Raw genomic sequence first — 19,668 nt, 5'->3', positions numbered from 1 at the left:
GGTAGATTTCCAGGGAAGCTGGCCAGGGAAAATGGCGTGTCCTACAGTGGCCTAGACCTTGGAGGGCCCGCAAGCATCCAGGTACATTATTGGCTCCCATAATGATGATACTGAGCAGGCAGTTTGTAGGGTCCTAGTGGAAAAGCTGTGTCCATAGACATGCTGGTCATGCGTTTGGTTTCACATTCAGGCAGGCAGTAGTCAGAACATGAGGACAACCTTGAGGTCTCTCCAGGAGATTCAGGGTCCATAGGATTTGGTACGGATTCAGGTATGAGATGATCATGGCTCTCATCATTGCAGTGACCATGGTATTTTGAAGGAATCCAAGAAACAGATGATGGACATGTCCCTAACCATGGTAGTGCCCATGGAATTTTGTAGCTATAGAGTGAAAAGATGACAATGGCCATATCCCAGGTAATGTCCATGGGATTTTATAAATATCCAGGTAAGAAATGAGTGTTTCTACTTAAGAAGTGAACATGGGATACTGAAGTTATAAAGGTAAGAAATGATGATAAACCCAATAGTGCAGGTGACCATGGTATTTTCTAGATATCCAAATAAGAGTGGATGGTGGCCCTAACTGGAGTATCAAAATTGGATTGCCTCAGGTAGGTACGTAGCTGCTGCTGATGTTTCTTCCCATATTAGTGAACACGGCGTTTTGTGGTATTCCACTCCACACGTGTTGGCAAAACCAAACCACAAAATGACCATGAGATTTGTCAGGGGTCTAGTAAACAGATGATGGTCCCCTTAACTGTGAAGGTCATGATGAAATTTTGTAGGTCAGTAATTAAGAGATGATGGTGTTCCTAACCACGTAGTGAATAAGGGATTTTGTAAGTCACCAGGTAAGAGATGATGGTGTCTCTAAAAATGTGGTGACCATGGGATTTTGCAGATACCTACCTAAGCAATAATGTGTTACTAGAAATGATAGTACCAAGGTGTTTTACAGTTACCCAGGAAAGAAATGATGTGTCTCCAGCAATGGCATTTAACCTGGTTAATTTTAGGTCTCCATGGATGGTAGATTTATCTAAATCTGGTAGATCTCATGGGCTTCTATAGGTATCCACATGAGAGAGGATGTGTCACGAATTGTAAACAACGGCCGCTATTGTTACCAAGGTATTTTATAAGTATCTAGCTAAGAGCTCTGGCTTTATGTATTTGTTAGATTTATGACTTTTGTGTGTGTGTTTTTATAGTATATTTTTCTTTTTTTGAGAGAGTCTGGCTGAGGTAAGTGCTGATGCACGCATCAACGACAGCACACACCACGGGACTGTCCCAGAGACCTGGTTCAGTGATGCGGTGTCCCCACACGTCTTCCTGCCATGATTTCTTTCACAGGTACTCAGCTGAGAAACGATTGAGTCCTTATCAATCCCAGATCGGCCAGGTTTTCCCGTTTTCCGTTTCAACGAAAGTGTATGCTGAACCCTGTGAGTGTTGAGGGGCTGGAGGGTGCCAGGTATTTATCTCTGCATTCCCCGCCCCCATGCTGCCCTTACGATGTCTGCAGGTGTCAAGAAATGGTGTTTTTGTGCTATCAGGGTCGACCTGGGATTACTGCAACTATCCAAGTTTTGAGTGGGTGTGTCCTGTAAAGATGGAAATAATCAAGATTCTTTGCAGGAGTGCTGGCAGGAAACCCCATGTCACTCTACACCTACTTCTTTGTGCCTCTTTCAGGTTCCTACCATGACATCACAATAAATCTGACACAAGACCTTAATGGGAAGTTCGGCTGCTCTGCACGTCAGTGCTGATGAGGACCAAAAGCATCACACGGGCCACGTGAGGTTCAGTTGTCTAGATAAGTGATGATGGTGTAAGGCCTCCCTGTTGTTCCCGTGATTTCGCTTCAGGTGTCCCAGTTGGTATTGATAAGGGTACCTGGCACACTAGAAACCGTGAGTTTTCCCTCTGCATATTTCAGAGATAATGCCTAACCGTGTGAGTGTGGTGGGACTGCAAATACCAGGTAATGATTCAGCGTTCCCAGCCACAGCAGTGACTGTGGACATTTTACAGGTGTTCTGTAGAGAGAAATGCTATTTTCTGGAGCCACGGCCCTGGACGGGCTCCGCCAGCATCCTGGTAAGAGTCATTGAATGATGGATGTGAGCATGATGATTTGCAGGTGTCCTGGTACGGCATCTTATGTGTTTCTGAGGCATATGTCTCTGTATAAGTTTTTCAGGTTCCCTGGAGGAAATCCCGACAAAAAGGAATCACCATCAGGGGACATGTCTGCTATCTGGTTAGTGATGGTATTCGCAGTAAACTCACCACATACCAGGCGATCTCCACCTATCTAGGTAAGTGAGTTTCCTTTGCCTGAACAGTTTACCGTATGATGGGTTAATGGCTGTTCTGGAAAGGAAGAGTAGTGACTCCCCATTCTCCTCGCCATGTGACCCTATTGATAACTGTCCTAGAGAGAATGTAAAATGTATGTGCTCTGTGAGTGGATTGATTGGCACGTACCCAGGGAACCCACGTGGCACTGCATCACAGGAGTTTCTTCAGTGGAGTTACAGGGAAGCCAACCAGGGAAAGTAGCGGTGTCCTACAATGGCCTAGACCTTGGAGGGCCCACAAGCATCCTGGTAGATTTTTGGCTCCTACAATGATAATAGTGAGCAGGTGGCTTGCAGGGTTCTGGTGTTAAAGGAGTGTCCATAGGCACATTGGTCACATATGTGATTTCTGATTCAGGCAGGCAGAAGTCAGAGTGTGAGGACAGCCTTCTGGTCTCTCCACGAGATTCACGGATCATTGTATTTGGTAGGAATTCAGGTATGAGATGATCATGGCTCTTATCATTGCAGTGACTAGAGTATTTTCAAGGAATCCAAGAAACAGATGATGGACATGTCGGTAACCGTGATAATGCCCATGGGATTTTGTAGCTATAGAGTGAAAAGATGACAGTGGCCACATCCATGGTAATGTCTGTGGGATTTTATAAATATTCAGGTAAGAAATAAGTGTTTCTACTTAAGAAGTGAACATGGGATACTGAAGTTACAAAGGTAAGAAATGGTAAACCTGATTGTGTGGGTGACCATGGTATTTCCTACACAGCCAGATAAGGCTGGATGGTGACCCTAATTCGAGTATCAACATTGGGTTTTGTGAGGTAGGCACCTAGGAGCTGATGATGTCCCTTCCCATGTGAGTGAACATGGCATTTTGTGGTATTCTGGATGTGGTGGCGAACCTAACCCCAAAATGACCATGAGGTTTGTCAGGGTCCTAGTAAAGAGAAGATGGTCCCCTTAACCATGAAAGTTACGATGTCATTTTGTCAGTCAGTAATTAAGAGATGACGGTGACCCTGCCACTCCAGTGAATAAGGAATTTTGCAAGTCACCAGGTAAGAGATGATGGTGTCTCTAAAAATGTGGTGACTGTCGGATTTTGAGGATATCCAATCAAGGAATAATGTGTTACTAGAAATGATAGTACCAAGGTACTCAGCAGTTAGCCACGAAAGAAATGATGTGTCCCTAGCGATGGCATTTAATCTGAGTAATTTGTAGGTCCCCATGTATGGTAGGTTTTTCCAAATCTGGTAGAACTCATGGCCTTCTGTAGGTATCCACATGAAAGATGACGTGTCACAAAGTGTAAGTACTGCCACTACTGTAGCCAAGGTATTTTGTAAGTATCCAGTTAAGAGGTCTGGCTTCATCTATGTGTTGCATGTTAGACTATCATGTTGTCTATTCTTTTTTTTGAGATAGTGTCTGGCTGAGATAAGTGCGGATGCAGGCCTAAACCACAGCCCTCAACATGGGACTGTCACAGAGACCCAGTTCAGTAGTGGTGTGTCCCTACATGTCTTCCCACTATGATTTCTTTCACAGGTACTCAGGTGACAAGTGACTGAGTCCTTACCATTCCCAGATATGCCAGGTTTTCCCATTTTCTGTTTCAACAAAAGTGTATGCTGAAACCCGTGAGTGTTGAGGGATTGCAGGGAGCCAGGTGTTTATCACTGTATTCCCTGCCCCCGTGCTGCCCCAGGATGTCTACAGGTGTGCAGTCGGGAAATGGTGGTTTTCTGCTATCACGGTCGACCTGAGGTTACTACAAGTATCCAGGTCAAGTGGGTATGTCCTGAAAAGATGGAAATCATCAAGGTTCTTTGTAGGAGTGCTGTGGAAAACCCTGTGTCCTTCTACACATGTGTCTTCTACACATCTGATTTTGCAAGCTGCCGGAGAAGATATGATGGTGTCTCTGAAAATGTGGTGACCATGAGTTTTTGCAGATAACCAATTAAGTTATCTGCAAAACTAGAAATGGTAGTCCCAAAGTATTTTACAGTTACCCAGGAAATAAATTATGTGTCCTTAGCAAAGGCATTTAATTTGCGTAATTTGTAGGTCTCCATGTCTGGTAGGTATTTCTATATCTTGGTCTTCTGTAGGTATCCACATGAGAGATGATGTGTCACAAGTTGTAACCAAGTGCCAAGGTATTTTGTAAGTATCTCACTTAAAGCTCCGGTGAATATAAGTTTTTGAAGATACCCAGTGGGGAGTGATATTGGCCTAAGCTGTGGTAATGCCCACTAGTAGTGCCCATATCTTGGTAACAGGTGGTGTGTGTCTAATTATGGTTGTCCCTATGGCTTTTTTTTTTTTTTTTTGCAAATTCCAGCAATATAATGAAGACAATCTTAACCACTCTTATGAACAGAGGATTTAGCAGGAATTGAGGAAAGAAATAATGTGGGCTTTAACCAAATGGACGTGATTAGATTTTAGGGATTTCTAAATAAGTGATCATGGTGTCCCTAACCATGAGATTTTGCAGGTTGTAGTCAACAGGTGATGATGAATTTAACAGTAGGCGCAAACATGGGAATTACTGATACCCAGATAAGACATGATGTGGTCCTTAAACATATTACAGACCATATGATTTTTTAGATATCTACATAAACAATATGTCCTGAAATCTTGATGCAACCATTTTTTTTTTTTCCCACATTTAAAAAGTTGCTCATTCTCAAATATTTGTGCAGGGCTGATTTCAGGGTATAGGAATACACCAGCAGCCGGCCCGATGGCTCACGCCTTAATCCCTGTACTTTGGGAGGCCGAGGCGGACAGATCACTTGAGGTCAGGAGTTCGAGACCAGCCTGGCCAACACAGCAAAACGCCATCTCTATTAAAAATACACAGTTTAGCCAGGCGTCCTGGCACATGCCCGTACTCCTAGCTACATGAGAGGCTGAGGCACGAGAATTGCTAGAACCCAGAGTGCAGATGTTGCAGTGAGCCGAGGTTGGGCCACTGCAGTCCAGACTGGGCGACAGAGCAAGTCTTTGCCCCCCGCCCCCCATCTCCCCCACAAAAAGTAAGGCACCAGAGTCATGAAATAATGATCTTACCACAGAGGGTGTAAAAAACGAAACCTCAGAAAATATTACCATATTTCAAAAGACTTATGGAAAATAATTAAGGACCAAGTAGCAGAAATTGTGGTCAGAAGAAATAACGTAAGAATATACTTAAGTGCACAGTACATAGTTGGAAGGCAAACTGTTTATCCTTCTAAAACCATTACTATGATCAACACAGACAAGAGACACTTTCCTGAAAGGTTAAATTCGTTCATGAGAAATAAAAGCAACCAAAATGAGCCACATTATCTACAATAGAAGAGACCATGTGGAAAAAGTTCTATGGCAAGAGCTAATTGGTATGCAAAAAGACCCATGAAAAATCTCCAATTTTAGTCACATTAGTTATTGCACGCTAGAAAAAAACCAAAAAGGAACATTTTGAAAGCTATTTTAAATTTATTAATAGCTGAATGTCTCCTTGGCTACTAGTTGAATGATCATTATTTAGTCCCACATCTCTCTCACCATTTTGTTTGCAAACGATCTAGAAGGCTTATTTCCTCATCTATTTGACAGATGACCAAAATGGATCCTACAGTATGATCACACAGGATAATGTTGCAAAGTATGACTAAATTATTTTTGAAGGCATTATTTTTCTCCTTTGATTTTCAGATTCTTTCTCATAATGTCTAAAACAGTGTCGACAGTGGCCTGTACCATGTCTTCATTGATGTCGTTACTGAGATCACTCTCAATTGCTCTCGAACTTGTTGTTGGCCTTTCGTGTAGATATGAACTGTGACCTGGCGGATCTGACTGTTGTTGCTGCTGCTTCTGTTCCTGCTGATGCTTTTCAAAATAGTCTTTTATTTTCTTTGGCTCTTCCGAAGCAGGAGTTCCACATGATGTCCCTGGAAGATCTTGCGATGTGTTTCTGGAACTACCTTGCATGCTTAGCTCAATAGCCCTGCGGAGATCTTCATCTTCTTTATTGGTTTCTTGGCGACTTAGTTCCAGGGCCCTCTGAAAATCCAACTCGTCTTGGTCTGATGTTCCAGACTCATCACTTTCTTCTGACACTTTTTCAAGAACTGTTTTATAGACTCTCTGGTCTTTTTCTTTGGCTAATTTTTTTCCATTAAGTTTTGGTCTATCCATCTCTTCAACACTGATGATTTGCAGCAGTTGGTCAGCCTCACAGTCTGGCAGATCCCCTTTAACAACAAATACAGAATATGCTTCCTGTTGCAGCTGAGTCAAGAAATTTGCAAGGCATATATCTGATAATAATTCTGGACCCGCCAAGAGAGAATTCAAGTTAAACCAGTGTTTTCCGAATTTTCTAATAGTAAACCAGTGTTGTTTATAATTACATATAAAAGATCTTTCATTTATAGGATCAATCCCAAGCTTCTGATATTCAGGATTATTGAAATGGATGACCTCTAAACCCCAGAACTTCAAGGCGTTGCATATTACCTGAATGGAGAAGAAGCCGCTATCATCCATGTTTTCTGAAGGCTGCTGTAAAAATGCGCGATAGTCTTCACTGGTGACTCCTCCTTCTGCCATTCTCATCCTCTCTTCTTCATCTAGCTGATGTGCAATTGAAGCTAATTCCACAGGGCTAAAATATTCTCCTTGCAGCAGATTATTCAGGCAGTGCTGAGCACAAAGGAAGCCTTCTTGTTTTTCATGAAAGATGAAATCCATGTTGATTCTAACGGTGAGTTTTTGTATATATGCGGGGACATGTTATATGCCCGGCTATGGCAGTTATCCGGGCAGTTTGTAGATAGCCATGAAATAGGTGTTAGGTTTTCAAAGCTTATGAAGACCATGGGTTTCTGTAGGTATTTAAGTAAGGGATGCTATGTCACAAAGCACTATTGTGACCAAGGTGGTTTTGCCAGTATCTAGTCAAGACCTGATGGTAAACCTAAAGTGAATATGGGATTTTGGAGTCATCCCATAGGGGATAATGGTGACTTGAACCATGGTAGTGCCCGTTGATTTTCAGATGTCCTATAAAATATAATGTCTCTCTAATTATGGTTGTCGGCATGGTTTTAGTAAGTGAATAAAGGTGAAATTTACCACAGTACTAAACAGAAGATTTGGCAGGTAACTGGGAAAGAAAGAACATGGGCTTTAACCAAACGGACATCATGGGATTTTGGAAGTCTCTGGGTAATTTATGATGTCACTGACCACAGTAATATCCATGAAATTTTGAAGGTTCCACTCAATAGATGACAATAAACCGGTGGCGATGAAGATGGGACTTTGCTGGTATCCTAGTTAGATGTGATGTGGGCCTTAAAAACATTAGTGACCAAATGATCTTCAGACATCTAGAAAACTGATGAAGATGTCCTGAACTCTTTTCATATCCATGTGTTTTTACAGGTGTTCAGATAAGAAATGTGTGTGCCCAACAAAAGTAGTAACCATTAGATTTTACTGTTTTCTAGTCAGAGACAATCTCTCTCAAACTTAGTAGTGACAAAGATATAGCAGGTATCCAGGTAGGATATCACAGCGTTCCTTACCGCAGTAGTAACTATAGGATTTTTGCAGGTGTCCAGTGAACATACAGTGTGTGAAACTACTGTGTTGACCTTGGACTTCTCTAAGTGTCCAAGTACACTTAGTGATGCCCTAATGATTGTAGTGAGTGTATGCACGGAATGAGCAGGGGGCCAGATGGAAGGACATGCATCCTGACCAGGGTTACCACCGTATGTTTTCTCAGCAGGTAGTCAAGAGATGATGGTGTCTCTAACTACAACATTGGCCTCAGAACCTTAGGATTCAGGTAGAGTTCATGGTTCCCCTAACAGTACTAGTCACCGTGGGATTTTTTGAGGTCCATGTAGAAGATGTATCCCTAACCACCACTGCTGCCATATGGTTTTACAGGCTCCTATCAAGAGATAATGGTGAAACTCATATTGGTCATTTTTGTAGGAATTTCATGGAATCTAGCTAAGTAATTATGTGAACCTTAAACATAGTACAGACCATCTGCTCTTCAGACATCTCGGTAAGTGATGATGATGTCCTCAACATGTGTTGGTATCATGTGTTTTGCAGGTATTCGGGTAAAAAAAAAAAAGATACTGGCTCTACCAATAAGTATTGGAATCTGTGAGACTTAGCTTAACCAGTTTTCTGGTTTAGAGAGATTGCATGTTTAACCTTAGGAGTGAATGAAGAATTTTCCGGTATCTAGGTAAGTGATCATAACTTTCGTCAAAACAGTAACGACCATGAGATTTTTATAGATGCCCAGACAGTAAATGATGGTGCCTGTACCAATGTGTTGACCTTCAGGTTCTGCCAATATCCAGGTAGCATTAATGAGTTTGTAAAGATGGAAGTGACAAAAGTTACTTGCAGATGTTCTGCTAGAAAAAGTTGCATTCTTAAACACATCTGGCACAATGTGTTTTTTCAGGTTTCAGTCTAAAGATCAAGGTAACCCTAACAATGGGGATTAACATGAAGCTTTGCTGGTATCCAGGCAACTGATGATGTCGGTCTTATCACACAGAAGACATTCTGACCTTCAGAAATTTACATAAGTGATGATGATACCTCTAACATTTGTGTTACCGTGTTTTTTGGGGTTTTGCAGATATTCAGGTAAGAATTTATAATGTTCCCATAATTCCTATTTAAGAATACACCCTTACTGCTTACTAGTTCAGAGATAATGTTTTGAAATCTGGCTAAGACTGAGGGATTTGTAAGTTTCCAAGTCAATTTTCATAGTGTTTCTCATCTCAGTATTGACCATGGTATTTGTACAGGTACCGAGTCAAGTGATTATGACGTATCCATGGTTTTGACCTTGGTATTCTGCAAGTATCAAGGTAAAGTTGACGGTTCTCCTACTGCTAGTGATTCTCATGAGATGTTACATGGTCTAGGTAGAAAAAGATGTATCTCTAACCATGGCTGCCTTCATGGGGTTTTTTTTAGGTGCTGTCAGTGGATGATGCTGAAACTAACAATGATAGTGAACATGGACTTAGCTAAATAAAAGAGAGGGAAAAGATGGTGTGAGCCTTTGCACTTTAGAGAGCTTCAGATTTCAGTTATCTAGGTAAGCATTGATGGTGCCTGTACCACTGTGGTTACAAGAATGTTGTTTTTATAAACAGGCATTCAGGTAAGGACAGTACTAATATAAAGGTGAGAAATGATGTGGCATTTATACACTAGAGACCCGAATTTCAGATATCTAGGAAATTGATGATGGTGATCATAACTGTAATAGTTACCTGGTTTGGTACAGTTTTGCAGAGAAGAAATGAACTTGCTCCACTAATAAGAATAAGCATGCGATTTTCTGTATTCTTGTTTAGTGCTAATTTGTACTTAACCCTAGTAGCAGTTGAGAAACCTGCAGGTATCCAGGTAAGATATCACACTGTCTATCACCCCACTAGTGACCATGGGATTTTGGCAGGTATTTCTTCAAAGGAGAGAGGTGTCTTTATTAGGGTTTAACTTCACACCTTTGGAACTATCCAGGTAGCATTGATGAGTCACAAAAAGAAGTGATCAAGGGTATTTGCAGGTGTCCAGGTAGCATAAGAGATGTATTAAACACGTTTTTCACAATATGCTTTTCAGGCTCCTTTCATGAGATTATAGTGAGCTTAACAATGGCCATTAATGGTGGACGTTATGAGTATCTGGTAAGTGATGAGGTGTGCTTAATGCACAGCTGGAAACATTTGACCTTCATATAAGAAGGTAAGTGATGAAAGTGCCCCTAACACTTTTGCTTGCTTGTTTGTTTTGAAGAGACTGAGATAAGAAACCATAGTCCTTACCAATGTTAGGAACCATGAGTTCTTAGTTTTACATATTTTCGAAAATTTATTTTTAATCCTGTGGATATTGAGTCATTGCCGTATCCAGATAATTTTCATGGTGTTCCTCACCACAGTAGTAACCATCAGATTTTTGCAGATATCCAGTCAAGAAAGAATGGTTTCATCTGGCAACATTGTTGACCTGGAGTACTACAAATGTCCAGCTAAAGTGTATATGTCCCATGATGATGGAAGTGACAAAAGTTATTGGCAAGCATCATGCTTTAAAAAGTGTCTTTTCACACATATTTCGAAATGTGTTTTTCAAATTCCTGTCAAGAGATGGTGGTGAACCTAACAATGGCTGTTAGCATGGTAGGTGTTGATGTGGGTCTTTCACACTACAGAACATCTAATCTTCACATACCTAGGTCAGTGATGATGCTGTCCCTAGTACTAGTATTACCATGTTTTTATTTTCAGCTATCAGGCAATGGCTTTACTAGTATAGAAGTAAGAACTAATGCGACTTTTATATAGTAGAAACCTTCCTGTTTTCAGATATACAGGTAATTAATGATGGTGTTGACAACTCTGATACTAATCTTATTTTTTGGCTGGTTTGCATAGAAGAAATTAATTTTGTCTAACAGTACAAATAAGCATGAGTGATTTTACTGTATTCTTATGTAGAGCTAATGTGTATTTAATAATCATAGTGTTAGATGGACTTGTAGGTATCCAGCTAATTTATCATATTTTTCATCACCACAGAATGACCATGGGATTTCTGCAGGTATCCATTTAAGAGAGGAAAGTGTCTCTTACTAGATTTTGACATTGGAGTTCTGCAAGTGTTCAAGTAATGTTGATTGATCCCAAAATGACAGAAATGACCAGGGGAATGTGCAGGTGACCGGGTATAATCAGATGTATATCAAATATAACATTTTTCATAATGTGTGTTTCAGGATTCTGTCAGGAGATTATGGTGAGCGCAATAATGGTAGTTGATGGGGGACACTGCTGGATTATAGGTAACTGATGTGGTAAGTTCAAATCCCAGCACGTCTACTTGATTTTCCTGTATCTGGGTAAGTGATTAATGATGTCCCAAATACTCCTTACTGTGTTTCTTTTTTCTTTATGTATTCAGTGATGAAAAGTTCTTACTAGTAATAGAATCCATGAGTTCTTTCTTTTCACATTTTAGGAAAAATTTGTATAACTTCGTGAGTATTGAGGGATTGTCACAGTAATTCTCATTGCTTCCCACCATGTTCGTAATCATGGAATCTTTGCAGTTATCTAATCAAGAAATTATAATCTTTTCTAAAATGGTGTTTACCTTGGTGTACTACAAATATTCAAGTAGAGTTGATGCGTCCAGTAATACTGGAAGTAACTAAGGTTAGTTGACAGCATCCTCATAGAAAATAAATTGTGTCCTTTAACATGTATTTTCTAAAGTGTTTTTCAGGTTCCTGTCAAGAGAGCACAGGGAACCTAAAGATGGTGGTCAACATGGGACGTTGCTGGTGTCCAGGTAAGTGATGATGTGAGCCATAGTGGTGGTGTTGGCCTCTACTTATTGTTGTCAGTTTTTGGATTTTTTAAAGTATTCAGATACGAAATGATAATCTCCTTACTGTTACTATTAACTATATTGTTTGTTTTACATATTAATGTAAGCTTATGTTCAGCCTAGTGAGTGTTGGATTTGCAGGTATCTACGTAATTCTTATGATGTCCTGCTTCTCAGATGTAACCCCGGGACTTCTGGAAGTGTGCAGTGAACAGAATGTGTTTTCACTAACAGCAGTGCAGACCATAGAATGTTACAAGTAATCAGGTAGAGTTGATGGGTCCTGCCATGGAGGAAGCCACCAACGTTGTCCTTAGCTATTCAGGAGGAAAAAATTGTGTGCATAGGAACATTGGTAGCAATTTGTTCTTCAGGTTTCAGTCCAAAGAACATGATGAATCTCAAAATGGTCATTCACAGGGATTCACCTGGTGCCCAGATAAGTGCTGATATGAGCCTAAACCACAGCACAGGCCATCTGATCTTAGGCCATCTGATCTTCATTTATATAGGTGATGATGGTGTCACATTTTTTTGACTATGTGTTTATCGCAACTATTCAGCTAAGCACGAGATAGCCCTTAACAATTTGAGGAATCATGAATTTTCACTTTTTTGTTCTGTAGAGAATGTATGCTCAGCCCTTTTAGTGATGAAGAACTGCACATATCTAGATAACTATCGTGGTGTTCCTCCTCCAGTAGTATCCATGGGAATTTTGAGAGTGTGGTCGGGAAACGATGTTCTTATCTGACAACAGCACTTCCTTGGAGTACTTCAGATATTCAGGTAGAGTTGATGGTTTCTGCATGATGGCAGTGATCAAGGTTATTTTCAGGCATCCTGATAGAAAAGGTTGTGTTCTTTGACACATATCTCAAATTATGCTCTGAGGTGCCTATCCAGAGATCACAATGGACCTAAAAATGTTTATTAACAGGAGAGATCGCTGGTGTCCAGGTAAGTGATGATATGACATTGACTCGTGAGAGACCTTTTGATTTTCAGATACCTGAGTACTTAATGATATCCTTAAGATACATATACTAACAGTTTTTTGGCATGTGTGCTGTTAGAGAATTAGTCTCTATCAATACTAGTAAACATGAGATTCTCCTGTATTCTTATTTAGAGATAATGCATATTTATCACTCAGAGCAATAGATGAATATGCAAGTATCCAGGTAATTTATGGTCTTATCTGTCACCAGGTTATTGGTCATTTTGCAGGTATGCCTTCAAGAAAGGAAGGATTTTCTTACCATGGTTTGAACTTGGAATTGAGCAGGCATCCAGGTAGCATGGATGGGTCCTGAAATGATACAAGTGACCAAAGGACTTTGCAGGTGTTCAAGTATCTGAAGATATTTACCAAATGCATTTTCCACAATACCAAATGCATTTTCCACAATGTGTTTTTCTGATCCAAGTCAAGGCATCATAGTGAGTCTGTGAAAGGTAATCAGGGAGTCTGTAAAAGGTGGGACATTGCTGGCATCAAGGCAAGAGCTGGTGTGGGACAAAAGCACAGCACAGCACATCTGATCATCATGTACATAGGTAAGTGATGACAGCGCCCCAAGCACATCTTTATCGCCCTTTCCATAATTTTTTTGCAGGGGTTCAGGAAAGAAATCATAGAACCTGTATCAATTCTAGAAACCATGAGTCTTTGCTTTTCATATATTAGGGAAAATGTATGGCAAACCCTCTGAGTTTGAGGGGTTGCTTGTATCCAGGCAATGATCATGGTGATTTTCACTACAGTAGAAACCACGTGATTTTATAGATTTCCTCTCAAGAAATGATGGTTTGATATGACAACAGTGTTGTCCTTGCAGTACTGCAAATGTCCAGGTACAGTTGATTTGTCTCATACGGATGGAACTCTCCAAGGTTATTTGCAAATGTCCTTCTGGAAAACATTGCATCCTTCAACACATATTCACATTGTGTTTCAGGTTCCTGTGAAGTAATTGTTACGAAACTAAAAGTGGATGTCAGTAAAGACATTTCTGGTCTAAGTAAGTGATGATGCACACCCTAACCCATCATGAATCTTCTGATTTTTATATATCTAGGTAAGTTTTACCATTTGATTTTTGGTACGTATTCAGGCAAAACATGATAGTATTTTATTAATTCTAGCAGGCATGTTATCACAGAGTTTGTATTTCACAGAAAATTTACATTTAATCAGGTGAGTGGTCAATGATTTCCATGTGTCCTTGAAAATATCTTGTAGCTCCCCATCAGAGTAGCAACCTTGGGATATTATCAGCTGTGCAATTATCACCACCCATGATGGTGTCTCTAACAAAGATGTGTTGACCTTGAATTAAAGCAAGTGTCTAGGTAGAGTTGATGTGTATTCCAAAATAATGGAAGCATTACAAGGTTGTAGGCAAGTGCCCAGGGAGAACAAGTTGTGACCTGAAGCACATTTGTCTTATATGATTTTTCAGGTTCTTGTCAAAACTATGAGGTGAATCACATAATGCTCAGTAATGAAACATTGCTTGTAAGCAGGTAGTGATAACTGTTTGCTTCCTGTAATGGGGGTAATTACACAATGCAGAGCATTAGATTTTCTAGGTACGTAAAAAGGGATCCCTGATGCTGAAGCTACTGTGTATTTTGTAGGTAATCCATTCAGGTTTTTGGGCTAGTATATAGAGACCAGGTAAGGTTGTATTAACATGTAAAACACCTTGGTATTTCTGGATATCAACTTTATTAATGTTTTACACAATATTAACTTAAACTTGTATTTCACATTTATGCAGTTAAAAATAAATATGCCTCTAGTAATACAAATAATCAGGAGAATTTATTGCATGTCTTGACAGATAATGAGTAATGAACACTTACAGGGCTACACAAATCCACAGACATCTAGATTAACCATATTGTGCAATACCATGAAATTAACAACTGGAATTATGCAGGGATCTAATCAAGAAAGTACAAGGATTCTTAAAAGGAGCTTTCCTCAAATTTCTACAAGTACCGAGGTACATTTAATGAATACAAAAATAATAAAAGTGACCAGAAAAGACTGGAGGTATATAGGTAGAATGATATGTGTACCAGTCACACTATTCACAATATATATTTCAGATTTACATTAACATATCACAATAAGCCTATCAAAACTAGGTAACATGGGACATTGTTGGTGGAGGTAAGTGCCGATGCGGGCCTAAACTATAGCCCACAGCGTGGGACTGTCACAGAGACTGGTTCACTGATGACGTCTCCCTACACGTCTTCCTGCCGTGACTTTTTCCCAGGTATTCAGGTGAGAAATGATTGAGTCCTAACCAATCTCAGATACACTGGGTTTTCCCATTTTCTCTTTCATCCAAAGTGTGTTCTGACCCTGTGAGTGTTGAGGGATTGCAGGTAACCAGGTATTTATCACTGTATTTCCCACCGCCATTGCTGCCCCTAGGTTTTGTGGAGGTGTCCAGTTGTGAAATGGTGGTTTTCTGCTGTCAGGGTCAACCTAGGATTACTGCAAGTATCCAGGTCTAGTGGTGTGTCCCATAAAGCTGGAAGAACTCAAGGTTCTTTGCTGGAGTCCTGGTGGAAAACCCCGTGTCCTTCTACATATATATCTTCGTGCCTATTTCAGCCCCCTACCATGACATCACAATGAATATGATACAGGTCTGGAGGTCAGCACTGATGAGGGCTGAAAGCAATACATGGGCCACGTGAGGTTCAGCTGTCTAGGAAAGTGATGATGGTGTCCATCCTTCCTGTTGTTCCCAAGATTTCGCTTCAGTAGTCCTAGGAAATAATGGTAAGACTCCCCGGCATACTAAACCATGAGTTTTCCCTCTGCATGTGACTAACCTGTGAGTGCAGTGGGACAACAAATACCAGGTAATGATCCAGCTTTCCCAGCCACAGCAGTGACCATGGACATTTTGCAGGTGTCCTGTAGAGAGAAATGCTGTCTTCTGGGATCATGGCCCTGAGCTTGGGGACACCGTCAGCATACAGGTAAGAGTCTTTCAGTGATGGATGTAAGCATCGTGATTTGTAGGTGTCCTGGTAGAACAGTTTATGTGTTTCTGAGGCATATATCTCAGTGTATGCTTTCCAGGTTCCCGGGAGGAAATCCTAACTAACCAGAGACACGATCAGGGGACCTGTCTGCTATCTGGGTAAGTGATGATGTGTGCTGTAAACTCACCACAGACCATTTGATTTTAACATATTAGGTCAGTGAGGTTCCTTTCCCTGAATGGTTTACCATGTGATGGGTTTATGGGTATTCTGGTAAGAAAGGGTAGTAGTTCCCCATTCTCCTTGCCATGTGATCCTGTTGTTTTCTGTACAGGAGAGAACGTATGAGGTATGAGGTATGAGGTACCCTGTGAGTGCTGATTGATTGACATGTGCCAGGGAACTCACGTGGCACTGTGCATCACAGGAGTAACCGCGGTGGATTTGCAGAGAAGCGGGCCAGAGAAAATGGCATGTCCTACAATGGCCTAGACCTTGGAGGGCTTGCAAGCATCCAGGTACAATTTTGGCTCCCACAATGATGATCGTGAGCAGGCGGTTTTCAGGGTCCTAGTGGAAATGCTGTGTCCATAGATACATTGGTCACATATGTGGTTTTAGGTTCCCTTGGAAAGGTCACAGGAAACCTCTTTGAGCAGAGGACTGTGCCTGTATTTAGGTGGGTGACGGCATGGGCCTAAGCAGGCCACGGACTATCCAATCTTCCCATACACCGATCAATGCACTTGACTTTCCGGCTCTTGTCCCTGTCCTGCCATGGGTTCCTCGGCTCATTTTCTATTCTTTATTTTCTGCAATTATTCAGTTAAGAAATGATGCATTTGCCAACCAAGAGTGGTAAGCATTAGTCCTTGCTGTGTTCAACTTTAGGAAATGTGCCTTGAACCTGAGTCCCTTTTGACTGAGGAAGATGTGGGCGTCCAGGTAAATTATCCTACTCTACCAGATCACAGGATGAAATGATATTTCTGACACATCCTCAGTCTGGAGTCAGTAATGGTGTGAGGTGGAAGTTGGAGTTCTGCCAAGATGTAGGTAAGGTCGATGGTTCCTAGATGACGGCAGTAACCAGGCTGTGTAGTGCTTGTCTTTTTCGTCTTTCAGGTACACCAAGTGGCATCCCGTCAGATGCATTTCTTCTGCTGCTGCTAGTCATGAAATCAAGGCCGGCCTGAGAATGACCATTCAGGGGCCCTGGATTGTAACCAGGTAATTGATCACATGAGTCCTATGCCAATACAGAACACCTGAAACTTCAGATTTCCTGGACAAAGAGGTCGCTCTCCTTGACACAGTGTTTTTCCCATGGTTTCCTGCAGGGGTCCCATAAAGTTCTCTTTCTGTAGAGAAGTAGGAGATGTTGTGACATTATCTCATGAAAGACATTCTGTGTTTCCTGCATGTAGATAAAATTAATGGTGGTTTTGAGTCTGGTAGAGTAACCTTGTGTTTGGCATATGTGTCACTGGGAAAAAATAATTAGTGATTCCCAATGCCAGTAAGCATGAGATTTTACTGTTTGCTTATTCAGAGGTAAAGCTTTTTGTTTGTTTGTTTTTTGCAAATTTCACACTCCACACAATAGATAGATATGCCAATGCCCAGATAGTTGATCATATTATCTGTCACCCCGATGTGGACTGTGGTGTTTCTGCAGGTATCCCTTGTAGGCTGTAGCCTCAGAGTTCTTCTGTTATCCAGGTAACCTTGATGAGTCGTGAAATGATGCCAGTGAACAAGAGTATTTGTGATTGTCCTTGTAGCACAGGTTGTGGATCAACCACTATATGTCTTTCAGATGTGTGTCAGGGCATCACAGCAGGCCTTTCAATCCTAGGTAATGTGGGGCATTGCTGGGTGAGGTAAGTACCACAGCCTGCAGCGTGGAACTGTCATAGAGACCTAGTTCAGTAATGATGTATCCCTACATGTCTTCCCATCGTGATTTCTTTCCCAGGTATTTGGGAGAGAAATGATTGAGTCCTTACCAATCCCAGATAGGCCGAGTTTTCCCATTTTCTGTTTCACCAAAAGTATATGCAGAACCTTGAGAGTGTTGAGGGATTGCAGGTAACCAGCCAGGTATTTATCACTGTGTTCCCCACCCCTGTTCTGCCAATAGGATTTCTCCCAGTGTCCAGTCAAGAAATAATGGATTTCTGCATAGATTTTGACCCTGTATCACTGAAATTGTGCAGATAGATTTGATATGTCCCATAATTGTGGAAATGGCTAAGTTTATCTGCTGCTTTTCTGCATACCTGCATATCCCTCCCTCACTATAAGACTAAACACATTATAACTAAACTCTAAAAATAATGACTAATGCTTACCAGCATTGGTTGGGAAAATATAATTCCTTAACTAAATACCTGAACAAATTATGGCAACACAAAAATTAGGAAAACCTACATATCTGTAGATCACAGTGGCATTGATCTTGCATTATTACAAGTATCCAGGTAGAGTTTATGTGTTCCGTAATGATGGAGTGACCAAGGTTATTTTCAGATGTCGTCTTGGTGGAAATGTTTGTGTCCTTTAGCACATATTTCACAATGTGTATTTCAGGTTTCTGTAGTGAGACCCTGATAAACCTAACAATGGTTGGTACGGCAGACATTTCTGTTATGCAGGCAAGTGATGATGTGTTCTTTAACCACATCATAGACCATCAGATCTTCATATATCTTTTTTTTTTTTTTTTTTTGACATAGTCTTGCTTTGTCGCCCAGGCTGGAATGCAGTGGGGTGATCTCAGCTCACTGCAACCTCCACCTCCCATGTTCAAGCGATTCTCGTGCCTCTGCATCCTGAATAGCTGGGATTACAGGTGTGCACCACCATGTCCTGCTAATTTTTGTATTTTTAGAGTTGGGGTTTTTGCACGTTGGCCAAGCTGGTCTCGAACTCCTGGCCTCAAGCAATCCACCCACCTTGATCTCCCGAAGTACTGGAATTACAGGTGTGCACCACCGTGCCCGGCCAGATCTTCATATATCTAAGTAAGTGGTATACATTTACCTAAACTTTTTTAGCGTGTGCTTTTTTCCGTAGGTACTCAGGTAAGAAATGATAGTCTTTACCAACTATAGCAACCATGTTATTCTGCTGTTTTATATTTTACAGAAAATGTATGTTTAACTTTGTGATTGTTGAGCTATTTGCTATCCAAGGAATTAACGGCGGAGTTGCATGTCATAGTAGCAACTGTGGGTTTGTTTGCAGGTAAGTAGTAAAGAGAAAATGGTATCTCTAACAGTGCTATAGACCTTGGAGTACTGCAAGATTTCAGGTATACTTGATGGTTCTTGCAATGGTGGTAGTGAGTAAGCTTAATTGCAGGGTTCTAGAAAAAAAGCTGTGTCTACATACATTTGCCATAATGTGTTTTTATGATCCTGTCAAGAAGTCATGGCAAACCTCATCATGATCAAGAACGAGACTTTGCTTGCATCCAGGTAAGTAATGATATAGGCCTTAAGCAAGCACTCAGAAAACAATCTAATCATCAGATGTATAATTAAGTGTGGATGGTGCCTCTAACTTTTGTGTTACCATGGTTTTTTTGTAGGCATTCAGTTAAGAAATGTTTTCCCCACCAAGGCTAGTAAGCATTAGCCCTTATTATTTTAGAATTTAGATATAATGTGTAGTATCTAACCAAGCTGGGCATAGTTGCATGTGCCTATAGTACGAGCTACTCTGGAGGCTGAGGCAGGAGGATCAGTTGAGCCCAGGAGGTCGAGGCTGCAGTGAGCTGTGATCACACCACTGCACTCCAACTTGGGTGACAGGACAAAACCCTGTCTCTTAAAAAAATAAAAAAGAT

At 41.0% G+C, this 19,668-nt stretch overlaps 1 protein-coding gene and 2 long non-coding RNA genes across 3 annotated transcripts in view; 2 read left to right on the top strand and 1 right to left on the bottom strand.

The window, feature by feature from the left end:
- Positions 1-6,032: 6,032 nt before the first annotated feature.
- On the bottom strand, positions 6,033-7,097 carry ATXN3L (ataxin 3 like). The gene is made up of 2 exons (XM_023199003.1): positions 6,864-7,097; positions 6,033-6,710 (listed from the first exon to the last, which is right to left on the bottom strand). The coding sequence occupies exons 1-2, from the start codon at positions 7,095-7,097 to the stop codon at positions 6,033-6,035; spliced, it is 912 nt and encodes a 303-aa protein (XP_023054771.1).
- A 7,513-nt stretch (positions 7,098-14,610) lies between these two features.
- Positions 14,611-16,506, top strand: LOC111531729. The gene is made up of 4 exons (XR_002728370.1): positions 14,611-15,606; positions 15,740-15,809; positions 15,913-15,973; positions 16,150-16,506. It is a non-coding gene; the product is annotated as an uncharacterized LOC111531729 (long non-coding RNA).
- A 2,283-nt stretch (positions 16,507-18,789) lies between these two features.
- LOC111531638 overlaps positions 18,790-19,668 on the top strand; it is a 44,853-nt gene continuing 43,974 nt past the window's right edge. Inside the window, exons 1-2 of the long non-coding RNA XR_002728343.1 lie at positions 18,790-18,841; positions 18,966-19,064. This is a non-coding gene — a long non-coding RNA (uncharacterized LOC111531638). The remainder of the gene's footprint in view (positions 18,842-18,965; positions 19,065-19,668) is intronic.

Source organism: Piliocolobus tephrosceles, chromosome Y (genome assembly GCF_002776525.5).
Source record: "Piliocolobus tephrosceles isolate RC106 chromosome Y, ASM277652v3, whole genome shotgun sequence".
NCBI lineage: Eukaryota > Metazoa > Chordata > Mammalia > Primates > Cercopithecidae > Piliocolobus > Piliocolobus tephrosceles.
Note: the sequence above shows the minus strand (reverse complement) of the source record. Positions and strands in the feature narration are given on the sequence as shown.

Excerpts from the sequence above, each read along its gene's own strand:
- ATXN3L (XM_023199003.1), bottom strand. The coding sequence starts at position 7,097 with ATGGATTTCATCTTTCATGAAAAACAAGAAGGCTTCCTTTGTGCTCAG. Across the intron at positions 6,711-6,863 it reads GCGGCTTCTTCTCCATTCAG|TGGTTTAACTTGAATTCTCT; the intron begins GTAATATGCAAC and ends TTCGGAAAACAC.